Raw genomic sequence first — 15,597 nt, 5'->3', positions numbered from 1 at the left:
TGCGACCAACACACAAGATTACAGCAAAACTGTTTCCATTCCATATATTAAAGATCAGAAAAAAACAGCCAAAGTTTCCTGCAAATATGATTTCCTTGCTACTTTCAAACATTTTATTCAGCTACATTAATCTGTTTTCCAAAACATCAACTTCATCCTCTTGCACATCCTGGAGTGTATAAAGTTCCTTGTGCCTGCAGTTTAACCTACTTTAGACAGACTGGTAGATCAGTTAACATCTGCTTTGAAGGCAAAAATTATATCAGCTATCATCTGTATGGCAAGTTGAGATAGCAGACAATGCTCTGGATACCCTTTTATATAGGAATAGTTGGAGGGAAAATTGATACCATACAGAAGTTACTATAAGTCTGAGAAACTATTTTTAGAATCAGCATCATCATCTATGAAGCACTCTCCCAACTTCAGCAACCATCTTGTTAAAGTTGAGAGAGTGCTTCATAGATGATGCTGATTCTAAAAATAGTTTCTCAGACTTATAGTAACTTCTGTGTAGTTTCAATTTTCCCTCCAACTATTCCTATATAAAAGGGTATCCAGAGCATTGTCTGCTAATCTCAACTTGCCATACAGATGATAGCTAATATAATTTTTGCCTTCAAAGTTAACTGATCTACCAGTCTGTCCAAAATAGGTTAAACTGCAGGCACAAGGAACTTTATACACTCCAGGATGTGCAAGAGGATGAAGTTTTGCCAAAGATCTGGAAAACCATCATTCTGAGACCTGATTTATCCAAATTAACTTATGGTTATACAACCCACAGAGGGCACCATATAAGGACATTAATTCAGTTTCAGTTACGATGTGAACTGCTTTTCATATTTATTTAGTCCAGTGTTGGATGCTTGTCATAGTTATGTTGGAAGTTTATTTTCCACTTGGTTAGACTATAATAAATTTAGTTTAATCCTTTATGTAAGCAAACAAAGTTTACACCTGAAGTATCTTCAGGACTGAGGCAACTCGTGGTAAAGGTGGACCAAGCTCTCATCACTCCTTGTTTCAGTATCTCCCATAATGCAAAGCACATTGCCTTGCGGACAGGTATAATGCTATGCATTAAGGGAAGGGCCACTACCCAGACTGGTTTCGACCTTTGAGGTCTCGTCAGTGGGAGTCAGACCCAGAAGTGATGATACTAAGGCAGAAGCAATAGAGAAGTCATATTTACCTATACGAGTTGCATTATGGGAGATACTGGGGCAAGGAGTAATGAGAGCTTGGTTCACCTTTACCACAAGTTGCCTCAGTCCTGAAGATACTTCAGGTGCAAACTTTGTTTGCTTACACTTGGATAAAAGATTCAACTAAATTTATTATAGTCTAACCAGGTGGAAAATAAACTTCCAACATCTTTCTCTAAATCCAGAGTAATTTAATAAGGTGGTACACCTTTTGGCAACTCATATAGATAAATATGACCTCTCCATTGCTTCTGCCTTAGTATATCAACTTCTGCATCTAGCTCCCACTGACGAGACCTCAATAAAGGTCGAAACCAGTTTGGGTAGTGGCCCTTCCCTTATGGGAAATACTGAGACAAGGAGTGATGAGAGCTTGGTCCACCTTTACCATGAGTTGCCTTAGTCCTGAAGATACCTCAGGCGTAAACTTTGTTTGCTTACACTTGGATAAAGGATTAAACTAAATTTATTATATGTCATAGTTATAATTGTGCTCTGAAAATGCTGGGTAGAAAAACGAGAAAAATATTAGTAAGTTTAATAAATGTATTTTTTCCTCTTTTTAGTTGTTTATACTGTGAAATATTAGTAAGTTTAACAGATGCATTTTTTTCTATTTTTTAGTGTTGTTTATACCGTGAAGCTTTATTGAATAATCAACATCCAAGGTTTTCTGCACTATGCCAAAATTTTGTCATGGGTTGACACTTAAACTAAACTAAGGCTAACACAGAATCATATACAATGGTCAAAGAATAGATAACATTTTTTTTTTTTTTTTTTTTGAAAACAGAGTATTCTAAATGGTAGCTTTATGATCTAATTATGCTGACACGTTTTTCCCATGTTTAAAGTTTATTCTTGCATTCCCTGTAAAGGATTTTGTTAAATTGAGGAAAATTAAAGATTTTTTTTTTAAAAAAAACATAAGTAATATCACATTTTATGGTAATATTTAAAACTGTTTATTAACAATAAAACTCACCTGTTCAAAGAAGAATGCTAATGTTTCAATTACCAATTTAAGCTGATCATTCTCTAGTAACAAAGAAGTTTGTAGCTTAGCTTCTTCTTCTTCAGTAAATATTTCGCCATCCTATTAGATTACAATACAATCTATGTTTTAAAATTTATTTAGGTAGACTGAATGCAAAATAAAATCAAACCAACACCATGAAATTTGCATTTCTACAGAAATGAATTTCTATAGCAAAAGTTAAGCTGCTGCAAAATGATTATTAGCATACTAACATCCAGAAAACTCCAAAATACCTAGATATCTAAATATCACTCAGTGCAAGTGGAATAATATGCATGGTATTTGATCACTGAGATGAAATGATGGTGCACATTGTGTTTTAGATGGTTGATGGTAGTTACCTTTGGCTTGGCATTGATCTTATAATGTGAGATCACATTAAAATCATAAAAGATGTTAATTATCTAAACAATTATTGTACTTATTAATACTAACAAGACTAGGCTTTCCGAAGAAATGTAGTTTTCATTTTAAATTTCCTGATATTTTTATGTAATTTTTTTTTTCTATAGCAAAAAAAAAAAGCAGGCTGGCAGCATTAATTAGATAGGTCCTATTTTACCACAGTGTCACAGTAGAATTAACTTCTATTCTGTGTGTAGTATGTATACTTCAGATGGTGAATTGCACATGAAAGTTGCTCAAAACAGCTGTTTCAATGAATGCCTCATATATCATCGAATCACTTAAAGACAATAAGAGTTTATTGTTAATACACTGGATAATTACTGATTAATTACTTGATATTAAAGAGACTTGTTTAGATTCAGGCATTTCCATTTGTTACAAAAACCATAATGCTATAGATAATCATACATCCTGAAGAAATAATGAGAAATTCTAATTTTTTTTTAATTAAATGCTTGAAAAAATTAACTGAAACAGTTTTTCACAGAATTTTTCAGGAATAACTTAAAAATCAGAGAGGATATTTTACCATTTTTTCCTCCCTTCTTTTATTTTGTAGAGCATAACAAACATAATTGCCTTGCTTAGAGTACATTGTTACTTTTTTTTTTCCCTGCTAGTAGATTATACATTCTGAAAAACTAATGAGAAATTCGAATTTTTTTTTTTTAAATTTAAATGCCTGAAAAAATTAACTGAAGTATGCCCTATCTTTTTACTATTTGAAATATTTTAACAGCAGTTATATTTTAATTAACTTCAGAATGAGAAAGATTTTACAATTTCTTCCTTTTTTTTTCCTTCTCTTGTACTGTTTTTAAACTAAATATAGTAATACTACATGTATACAATTTTTGAAGGAAACTGTTTCTTGATTCTGCATGTATTAATTTAATTCAATTAGCATATGACAGAGAATCCTGGTTTTCCTTCACGTCATAAGAACTCCAAGTCTTATCTTAGTGTAAACAGACTATTTTTGTTTTGATTGGGTTTCCCTATTTATAATTGTAAAATTAGAAATAAACTATGATGATAAGATTTCAAGCAGCATATACACACAACAGACAAAACATTATATATACCTACCTAATAGTGTGTGTGTGTCAGTCCTCTAGTGTGAATAACAGTCTGTACTCTCTGAGGCAATGACTCCATCAGATGCAGGAGGTAATTCCAGCCATGCCTGTTGCTGCATTCCACAAGTGTGCCTTAGAGATCAGTCCCAGATACATGAATTTGATGTTTTGCTCTTATGGCATCCCAGAGAGATTCGATCAGATTTAAATCCTGGGACCTTGGAGGCCAGAGGATGGTCACAAACTCAGATAAGCATTCCTCAAGACATGCCTCGGTGGTTGCAGCCCAATGGGGGCAATGCATTGTTCTACTGAAACAGACCATTGGCTGCAGGATGCACAAAGGCCATAAAAGTTGTAGGTGATCAGCCAGCACATTCTGTTAGCTTGCAGCATTTAAGAACCTCTCCAGACACACTAAGGGATCTAATGTGCCACATGAGAAGGCTTCCCAAACCATCACAGAGCCGCCACCACCACCTTGAACAGAGCCAACCTGGCACGATGGGGCCCTTCATACCATACTGTAATAAGAAATCCCATGGAGAGGTGAATCACTACTGCTTCTAGAGCAGTATTAAGTTGGACATGATGGAAAGAGATATGACTGACCACCAGAATAGCTACTCCTCCATGAGCAGGACCACCTCCAGTTCTGTCCTTGCATACAACAGTGAAATTCCTTAAGGTAAGGGGTCCTCATTGGGTCTTAAGTATGTTTCCTGTAGACAGAAACAGAAAGGTTTGTGTTTCTCCAACAAAATCTTGTTATCATCGATATTCTGGCAAAACTCAAGACAGTTCCATTGTAGAAATTTTCTTATTGTTTTGGCTTTATAGACATGTCTGGTTTTCGGGAGATTGAGGGGGTTACTTTTGTCAGGTTTATATTTATCAATTGTTTTTGGGAAGTGTGGATGGCAAGTGTCCATCTCTTCTTCTGGTAAAATATTCAATACATCTGATGTGTTAGGGTCAGCTGGCAAGTTTAATTTACTTTCAGTGGATACCAAAATAGCCATTTTTTTCTGTGGGGATGTCTGGTGGTTTATCTTTAAGTGATATCTTTGCCATAATTTTTTTGACAAATCAGAGAAACAACTCCATAAATTTGACATTTATGGAGTTTTCTCTCCAGTAAGGCCACAGGTCATGTGATTGATGTGCTCAACAGAGCACTCGCGATCATAAAGTTCAGGTATGGTGAAATTATCAGATGGTGGAAAAGACGAGTTTGAGTTGCTCTTGACATTTTCTTAATTGTTATCTTCTCAGCATATGAGGATCTTACAGCAGGTGTGGTGGTGGCTAGCTTTCTTTTTGCATCCTGATATGACAGGTTTTGTTCTGTTTTAATTTTTTATATTTCTTCTTCATCTTTCCACTTCTGACATGCATGAGAGTAAGTTGGATGATCTCCCTGACAATTGACATTTAGCTTTTTTTGCAGAGCAAGATTTGTTATTGTGCTCTTTACTAACACATTGGGCACAGGTGGTAGAACCAGTAGAACCATGACAGGCAGTTTGGGAATGCCCATATTTCCGACATTTAAGGTATCTTAGCAAAGATTAAGGATGTACACCCCTAACAGCTGAGATACCTTGATTTTACAGATGTTGGAGGCTTAGCTGTATTAAAAGTAAGGACAATGTTCCTGGTTGAAACCAGGTGACCATTCCTACATATTAGGATGCACCTCATACCAATCTTTGAAATACCTGACAGCTGAGATACCTTGCTTTTACAGATGTTGGAGGCTTAGATGTATTAAAAGTACAGACAATGTTCCTAGTTGAAACCAGGTGACCATTCCTCCATATTAGGATGCGGCTCATACCAATCACTCCCTGATATTTAAGCTCTGAACATATCTCCTCATCAGGAACATCAAGGAGATGGCATTCTGATATCACTCCTCTACAGTAATTGAGTGTTATATGAGGTGTTATTATGACTGGCATTCCATTCCACCCATTGAAGTTGCTCCCAGTAGTTTCTCAAAATATTGCCGACACAATGTTTCCACAAGGATATCACCAGAACATAATTACTTAACAGTTTTGGGAGGTCCTGCCAGTCCTTCTAAACCCTTTTGAATATAGAAGGGTGACATTGTTTTGTTTATTTAATATTAGTTGTCGGTTGTTGTTACTGTTGTCTTTGTCTGTTGACTGCACCTTTGTATTATTTTCTTCTTTTCTTTAACTATGTTTACTTCAAAATTTTCCCTTCTATTATATCTATACTATAGCTTATGCTCTTACACGGTTACTCTCTGTTAAATAATTCTTTACCTTATTCTAACATGCATGAGAATGGTTAACTTAGTCCCCACTTGTAATCCTCAACTTCATACAAGTGCTCACACTTTTAGTGAAGAGACTTTTGGAATAGTTCAATTCACTTTTACAGGTTACTATCTCCCATGCTATGTAATTCAGGAAAATATTTATATTATTTATCGACTGCGCCATCCTGAATTAATTGTATAGCACAAGAAGATTAGTTATAACACTTATCGGATAGATCATTTTCTAAAATAAACCTTAATTATTCAATCATGGTAATTTGTCTATTTTAGACACAAAGGTTTGATTGTTTTTGTGAGACAGTGTATTGGTCAAAGATCATGCGATAATTTTAAACAAACAAAAATTTAAAAAATAAAAAAAAATAGATGCTGGGAAAAATAAAAGTCACAAAAGAATGGGGTGCTTAAGGGTCAAAGCTGTATAACTGAGAGGAGACCTCCACATAGCCTTTAAAGGAATGCAGAGAACCGACCAGGGCTTCTGACCTAATGTCCAATCCTCACCTTCTCATGGTGCACCCTGTTGGGTATCTACCGGGATACTGAACAAACGAGGATGGGCTGGCAATTTGGGATTTAGCAGATCAAATTGTATTCTTATTGGTTAAACCAAAATACAAAATGGTACAACACGACAAAATTTCATGCCGGTTGGGGCTTCGCCTGGTTAAACAAGGCCCCCCATTGTTTTTGCCAAGGAAACAGGACAAACAGCGAAAAGTCAGCTACTGGAAGAAATCTGAAAACACACCCCAACTCAACATCACCAGAGTTAAAGATCGGTACTATCAACATAAGAAAGCCTGAGTGGCTTTCTTATGTTGATAGTACTGATCTAACTTGGATCGAAAAAATTGGATCTAACTGAGGAATTAGATAAGTACCAGATCGACATATAGGGGTGACTGAAACAAAAAAGACAAAAACTGGCAAGATCTTTCTGAGCAATAAATACAAAATGTTATATTCAGGCAATGACAATCAAGGAAAAGAAGGAGAAGCCATAGTATTCAACACAAAATACGAGGCTAATCTTCTTAAATGGCAGTCAGTCTCAAGTAGAGTAATGTGGGCAAATATGAGAATGGGGAACTGGACAATGAGACTTATTTGTGCCTATGGTCCCACAGAAAGTTCTACTAAGGTAGAAGTGGAAGAATTTTTTCAGGCTTTAGAAAAAGCAACTGATACAATGAAAACTGAAAAGTTGGTCCTTGTTGGGGATCTAAATAGCAGAGTAGGAAATGATTATCAGACATACAAAAATATTTTGGGAAAATTTGGAGAAAAGAGCAAAGCTAATAATAATGGCAAATACTTGTTGGATTTCTGCTCAGGACATGGACTGGTTATTACTAACACCATGTTCCAGCATAAAAATGTGCACAAATTCACATGGAGAGAAGAGGCAAGGAATAAGAAAAGTCTCATTGACTATATTATTGTTGATAGTGATGTTTTCTCACTGGTGCAAGACACCAGAGTTTACAGAGGATTTGAAATTGGAAGTGATCACTATTTAGTCTTGAGCAGGATAAAATTGAATTTCATATTGAAAAGAATAACATTTGAGAAAGTTTTAAAGCGAATAAAAGTTGAGCAGCTCTCAGATGTGAACTGTAGACTAAAATACACAAAGATTATTAAAAAACAATGAAAGAGTTTGAGAACAAGAACCAAACCTTGGACATTCAGTGGCAAACCTTGCAGAAAACCCTGATTGATTCAGCAAGAGAGGCATGTGGTGAGGTTGTCTGCAAGGATAGAAAAATCAGAAATCCATGATGGACACAGGAAGTCAAAGAGGCAGTGAAGGAAAAGAAGAAAGCATATCAAAAGTCGCTGGCAAATAAGTCAGCTTGTGCTCTTAGAGAATACAGAGACAAATGTAAGAAAGCTAAACACTGTGTAAAACTGGCTAAACAAAAGTGATGGGAGTACTTTGGCAAGAACATAAAAAATAAATATCAAGAAGGTGGCAAAATATTCTGGAGGTTGTTGAAGAAGCTTAGAAATGGAGGAAAGAGTGCTGTAAAAGAACTTAGAGATGATAAAGGTGACATGAAAATGGGAGAAAAAAGATATCATTGAAGTATGGAGTAATTACTTCGAAAAATTGCTAAATGAAACAACTAGTGATGACAGCGGAGTGGTAAAAAAACACTCAACAGGCATACAGTCAAGAATACATATCCATACTTGAAGTATGGAAAAGCCATCAAAAGCCTGAAATGTGGAAAGGCTGCAGGAGTAGATGATATTCGACCAGAAATGATGAAGTATGGTGGTATAAAATGGCTGCACTGCATAGTTCAAAAGGCCTAGACAGAAGGACAAATTCCCAATGATTGGAGTAGAGCTCTCATAGTACCCATATATAAAAAGAGAAATAAAACTGAATGGTAGGAAATCAATTGAATAAATTCATATGGAATAAGAGAGAAATTAGTCAGAACACTAAATTAGCTGTATATAAGACAGTGTTCAAACCAGTTTTAACTTATGGATCTGAGAGCTGGGTCAGAAGTAAAACACTTGACCAAAGACTAGAGACCGCATATATGAGAGTCCTGAAAAAGATTAGATGCATGAACAGATGGCATCAATGGCAATATCATATTAAAAACATGGATATTAAGAAAGAACTTGACATTGTCAGCATCCAGGAATGCGTTAGCAGAGCTAATCTCAGGTGGTATGGTCACTTAAACAGAATGGGCAAGGAAAGATTAGCAAAACAAGTGTTCTCTGCCAGGCTGGCAGGAAAACGACCCAGAGGAAGACCAAGATATAGGTAGATTGATACAATAAAAAGTGCCTTAGAAGACAGAAATATAAGTCCTGATAATATCGGAGTTGTAACATTTAACAGACTGATTTGGAGGAAAATTGTAGATAGGAAGTTAGTAATGGTGTAAATTTTTCATGTAGTACTATCATATCCTGTACACCCTTTGAGGGTACATGGCAGGAATTTGATGATGATGAACATGTTTATTTGACATAAACAACTTTACAATATAATACACAACTGAACATTTTCTTTCTAATGCCTATCTTGAGCTCAAATCTTAACCTTTACATTTAGACCTGCCATTCACAATACTTAAATAACTTATTTACAAATCTAGGCAATTACTGGCTGTTACAAACGACATCGTTGGCTAAACATTCTTTTTTGATATATATTAGCTAACACTCATCCTCAATTATCTCTTATTGTCAGCATCCAGGAATGCGTTAGCAGAGTTAATCTCAGGTGGTATGGTCGCTTAAACAGAATGGGCAAGGAAAGATTAGCAAAACAAGTGTTCTCTGCCAGGTTGGCAGGAAAACAACCCAGACGAAGACCAAGATATAAGTCTTCCTCTGGGTCTGTTAAAACTTAACAATTGTTTTAGCAGAGCTATATTCATTGGATATACATATAATGCTTAATTGTTACCTTAGCATTACTACAATAGAATCTACTCACAAATTAACAGTATCATATACAGTCGTGCCAGGTTTGAAGATTTATGGTGGTTCTGCTGACTGCCTCCTTTCATCCTAAATACTATCCTTCACTGATCGGCTCTTGGCAGTCGTCCCTCTGTAGTTCTTTCCCGGGAATCGTAGCATTGCTTTCCGTTGGTACTGGATGTACTGTAGGCACCATGTACCTGGTCGCATGTGGCACATTCCATTACTGGAAACACATCTCCGAAGAATAAACTGCCTCTCCTGGGGTTCCCTGTACCTAGTGGGGGTCATGCTCCAACAAAATCTCGGGAGTCCGAGTGGGCCAACAAACTGCAGCAAGAGAAAAAACTAAGAGCCTTTTATGAGGTTCTAACCACCTCTTTTATACAATCCGAAGTTCTCTGTTTTAGGGTCGGAGGTTCCTGGATCTTCTGTAAACATACTGATGTCAGTTGTCTTGCCCTTCAATTTTGGCGGCAAAATCTCCACATCTGAGTGACCTTCAGCACCTTTGTTCACTTTCACATCGCCAACATAATGCTGTTTAAATGTTTGTATCTTGAGGTACAAATATTTTAACATTCGGTTATTTTTACAATTTTGCATCAGATTTTAACATTAAATCAACTTTATGTACAATTTGAACCATTACAATATTTTATAACTCATGAACAATTCTATGTCATTCTTTTAGTCAGCTACCTTTACAAGTCAACAATCAGTATTTAACTATTAAAATACAGTAATATATAATTCTGTTTTTTTTCCTTTGCATGATTAATAACCTCCGTAAAATCAATGTTGGAGAATTTTAACAAAATTTCGCCGCATCGGATTTTACAATATTTCCATATTGTCTTTTCACTTGTTGCATGGATGATTAAAAACACCGGTGCATTTATACTACTGTCGTATATCTTTTGTTTCTTATTTCTGTTAATAAATGTTATATCAAAGATATCAATGGTTGGGACTTTGTTAAGGCCCCTAAAACATTTGAGGATGAACAATTGATGCTCAAGAAGTTTTTAGTTTGGTGCCAGAGCTCCCCATCCACCACAAAGCCACACATGGACATCCACTGACCGGCAAGCAATGACTGTGCTCGGGAGTGGAATGACAGGGCTACCTGAACGCTATACCAGCACCACAGCAAGCCTTGGATCCTGACCCCAAACCATGGGGTGAGAGACTTACTGCTACACCACTGACCCTTGCAAGCAAGCCCACTAGCTGATTGATCCTGACTGGACCATCCAGGACCACTCATCCTGCCAAAGCAGAGGCCAAAGTAGTGCAAGACTACTAGGATCCCCCCTTTCTGGATTTTCACAGGTCTCACCGCACAGCAAACTTGACAGAACGACGCTGGATCCCAGTGATGGTGGTCTGGAAAAGAGGATAGTAAAAAAGACTCAGGAGAAGTAGAGCAAAGGATATGGGAAGAAAAGTAGAAAAAGAGGAAGAATGAATAGGCCCAGTACCATTCACAGGGCAGCACCCTCCATGTGAGGCATGGAGGGGTTTTTCCATGGAGGAGAGAAAGTAAAAGGATATGAAATACTAATACTTCATCACTGTATTCAGCTTACAATTGAAATCATTCCATGATTAAAATACACTAGCTTGAAAAGGATTCAACCAAATTTCATCAACATTCTCAACATGAACCTAGGGTGAAGAGTGAGTGAGCGCTGTAGTTTAAATAATGGCAACAGATCAATAATGAAGTCACAGTGTTGGCATATACTTCAATGAGAGAAAAGCAGAGTTTACATCATTTGAGAAATGTTCCACATAAAAAGTATTTTCCCACAATATTTTGGCTATGCTTCTAGTGGTTCCTAGTCTACTGAGAAGGGAAAATAAAGGCTGGAATCCATTGAACTGTCCATAAGTTGCACAATGTCATCAAGAAAATACTGTATGGAAGTGTCCCAAAAAGCAAGGTCATATTCACTGGTCTCCTAGCTTTCAAATGCAATGGGTACAGAAAGATTACAAAAAAGCTTTAAGGGGAGGAGAGGAAAACAGTGAAGATGGGAATTTCCTATAGCTCACTGCCACTTTATTCAAGTCTATATTCTAAAATATATATTCAAAAATTACCTTAACATGAAGTTTCTGAATGATGTGGGATAACAACAGAACAAACTTGGAATCATCTACTTGGTTAATCAGACCAACTGCAACTTCAAGTCTAGGTTATAAAGAATACAAATATACAGAGAATTAATAATAATAGTAATAATAATAATAAACTATATTGCAGATTAAGCAACACTTAAATTATTACTGTTCACTATATTTACAAAAACACATAAGTGCCAAAGTATTAAATACTTTGGCAAATTCCAAGTTTGCTTAAAATTTGGGAATTAATATAGCAAAATGTTCATTAATATGAAATCATTAACAAAAATATTTTATATAAATGTTATCTACAGTCAAAATAACCTGTTGATATTATTCTTGAAGAGTTGGAAGTTCTAGTCCTTGGAAAAAAATACTTCATGGGAAAGATGTTCCATAGAATTTAGGTAGATGGAATAAAAGATTACTGGGAGTAACAGGTTCAGTGAATCAGCAGTTCAACTGAAAAGGGATATCAGGCAGCTGTTGCTTGTGTTCCTTCAGGTTTAGCAAAAATGGGGGCCATAATGAATGTTAGCTCTGCAGAAATGTGACTGTGGAAATAACTGTAGAAGAGAACATGCTGAAATTGACCATCTGTGATATGGGCTAAAAGGAGTCTATAAGAGAGGGAGATCATTAATCAACTAAATTGCTCTTTTCTGGACTGCATCAAGGGTTTTTAGAGAAGTTTTATATGCACCACCCCAAATGTGAGAGCAATATTCCAAGGTTGGGCAGATTTGACATTTGCATAAAGTAAGCAAATGTATACCAGATATATAAGAGTCAGTCCAAGAGGAGAAATCTGGTCTTGACTGTTAAGGTGAGCATTATGAAAAGTAAATGAAGTAGTAAGTTATTTTTGGCAAGAAAACAGGTAAAACTGTGTTTAGGAAACAGTGACTATATTGTTGTTATTGCCCTATTGCAGGATGGTGTAAAGATCAGTGTTTAGATTACTTATCGTAGATGATCTTGAAGCTGTTTGATCAGCGCAAAGTTTATCATAAGCAAAACTGTGAACAGGGCTTGAGGTCAGTGAGAGCAGATCATTTATGTACATAAGGAAGAGGATTGGTGAAATAGCAGAGCCCTGAGAACACTTGCATTAACAGGAAACTGAAGAGAGAACACCTTCCACCATTAGATGTAGTAAATTACCAGAGAAAACTGGCAATCCAATTACAAAGGAGGGAAGCAGACCATAAGATGACAATACGCTGAGAAGCCCTTCATGCTACCAATTCACACCTTCATACTAATTTTGCCTGTTTTCTTGCAAAAAATAACTTATATAATGGTAAAAATACAAATAGCAAATGCATCAGCACAGGTTTCTCCAATTTTTTTTCACAGCACATGTCCAGAGGTAGGTGATGTAGGTCAGGAGATCTGCTGTGGATCTTGATTGGCAAAATCCACATTGGTGGTTGCTGATTAGTTGACAGTTCTGCAGATAGCACAGATTTTTGATGACCTTTTCCATTACTTTAGACTACACTGAGGTAGATAGTTGGCGAGGTAGCATTTATCCCCCTCCCCTTTTTTTTTTTTGAAATTGGCTGTAAGTGGACTTTCTTCAATGATGTACAATGGGTACCAGGTCAGTATAATATACCGTATAGATGATAAAGAACAGATATTGGTTCAGGAGTACATCTATTGAGCACAACTGGTGATATTGAATGCAACTTGTTTAATTCTTCTGATATTTTTCTGGGTGGAAGGCTACAGGAGGCATAAAATACAATCTTTCAGGTAAAGAAAGGGATGATTTGCCTTCATTATCTGTGGAGTTAGATGAGAAAAATGATGCCAAGAGGCCCTGCTATACCATTTGGATGAGAAAGAGAGGGAAGCATAGACAGGCAAAAGTTATTATGCTTAATGGCTTTTGCAAGGCACCAAAAGGCACAATTCTCATCATCTCACAACTCTCAAACTCATAGGTGGTGAGTTTGCTACACAAAATACAACAGGTAAAAATACTAATCGTATTTTTGTTAGTTAACTGATTGTTCTTGGGCTGATGTGCTTGTATACAAGATGAGAAAACAGAGTTTCTAAGAGCAAAACCCTGATATCTCCACATGAGATTGGCTAACTCATCATCAGTTAAAAAAGTCCACAAAGTTCAATGACTAGAATCAAACTGAGGTCTTTTCCAATCAAAGGATGTCTGTCCTGTTACCGTTCCAACTGTACTACAGGAGTGCTATTCAAATACAGCAAACTATAATGTGCATTTTTAGATGCAGTCTTGCATTCTAGGTTCAAAACTAAACACAATTTTGAAATGGGGGAGGGGATATTTAATGGCAGTAAAAAATTACTATCTCCCAAATTTTGCAAATCTATCACTGTGCTTTAAGATTCAGACAATGTAGCAATGCTTCCAAGTTTTCTTTGAACAGGTGTTCACATTTGAAGATGCTTTGATGAAGCAATCTGATATCATTACAAAGGATCACATGAATAGTGACAAATCCATGATAGGCTAATCCAGACTTGAGGTCTAATCAATCTTATATATTATATGACCTCGATCAACCAAGTTTGTATAACCAAATTACAAATTTCAGAGTAGCCTAGTTCCATATTTCACCACCTGTTGTGTGATGTTTCCATTCTCAATTGTAATTTGTTTGTGTATGTAGGCCGTCTAAAGGCAAACTGATAACTGCAACTCTTCACATTTTTTTAAACATAATTTGTATTTTAATTGAAATCCCTTGTTGTGTCGGAAAAAGTGCCGATTCACTTTTAATGAGTCATCCTATTTCCGACCCAACATAAGGTAACGTTAAAAGCCATGGATATGGACATGCTTATGCCTCCAGAAGAAAATGTGCATTTTGGTAACTCAGAACTGTGTCTAACCATTTTTCTAGTAGATATTAAGTGAATTTTGAGAAACCCATAACTTAAATAGATAATGTTTGTGGAAAAATTTGTATAAATGCTGAAAGATGTATATAAGATGATATATGTATTGAGCCATGTCAAAAACAGTTCGGAGTTGCGGTGACCAATCGGCCGCCGCTATGTGCATGACGTAGTCACCAAGAGAGGGTGCTCACATTAGCTATATAGGTTTCGGTGCGTAATTCAATCGCTCTCTTGTTTTTCTGTTCCTGGTTCCTGATCCAAGTGCTGGACAGCTGTGAAGCTTGCTGCCGTACCCAGCAACATTTTCCCGTTGCAGTGCGTGCTGACCGTAGCCACAACTGAGGAATGCGGCCAGAGTTCAGGAAAAGAGTCATTGGTTAGCCATGCCAACGTATAAATCAGCGAAGAGGTGAACCTCTTTCGAAAGAATGGAAGTATGTCACAGAAGCCATAAGAAGTATACGGTGAGGAAACCTGGAGGTCTAATTAAGGAAGTCCCAAAAACTACCAGAAAAGCGAGAACGGTAAGGTGCAAGCTTTCGTATTAAAATTGAATAATAACCAAAGAGGGTATAAGAAACAGAACGTTAAGGAGCTCCATATAGTCAACTTCCATTTTGTATCTAAAGAACTGTTTTCTTTCTGGACATTTCTGTCTACGTCTAAAGAGCAAGTGACACCCTAAGCTTAAGCTGAACTGGGAACCAAGGTTTCAAACTGTTTATGCTGGAAGAAACATTTATATCATTGTATTAAATTTAAATTTGAATATTAACTGAATTTTGGGGGAGGATAAAGCCTGAGCATAAGAGAGAATATTGTCCCATGTGAAATTTGCAAGACGGAGTAAGTCTGATATGCTCCATATTAGGATTGTAGAATGTATCTATGTATGTGTGTTATTCTTATATATGGGAACTGAGCAACTCTGTAAAAATTAATCGAACCTGAACGTAGTTACACAAAGAAGGGTATGAGATTGCTAGTATAAGATTTTAGAGTAAACTTTTGGATATATTAACTTAAAAAAAAAGGGGGGGGGGTTCAGACTCTTTAGAATTG

General features: G+C 36.4%; 1 protein-coding gene across 1 annotated transcript in view; it reads right to left on the bottom strand.

Annotated features, from left to right (window-relative positions):
- The window catches only part of Vlet (COMM domain containing 10 protein valette), an 88,917-nt gene that overhangs the window by 56,882 nt on the left and 16,438 nt on the right, over positions 1–15,597 (bottom strand). Inside the window, exons 2-3 of the mRNA XM_090401690.1 lie at positions 11,620–11,710; positions 2,194–2,304 (exon numbers count right to left, since the gene is read on the bottom strand). Coding sequence (XP_090257816.1) covers positions 2,194–2,304; positions 11,620–11,710 — 202 coding nt within the window. The remainder of the gene's footprint in view (positions 1–2,193; positions 2,305–11,619; positions 11,711–15,597) is intronic.

Source organism: Typopeltis vanoorti, chromosome 12, assembly GCF_054136105.1.
Source record: "Typopeltis vanoorti isolate ZY-2024b chromosome 12, IOZ_Tvanoo_1.0, whole genome shotgun sequence".
In the NCBI taxonomy this organism is placed as follows: Eukaryota; Metazoa; Arthropoda; class Arachnida; order Uropygi; family Thelyphonidae; genus Typopeltis; species Typopeltis vanoorti.
This window is presented reverse-complemented; position numbering and strand designations above follow the sequence as displayed.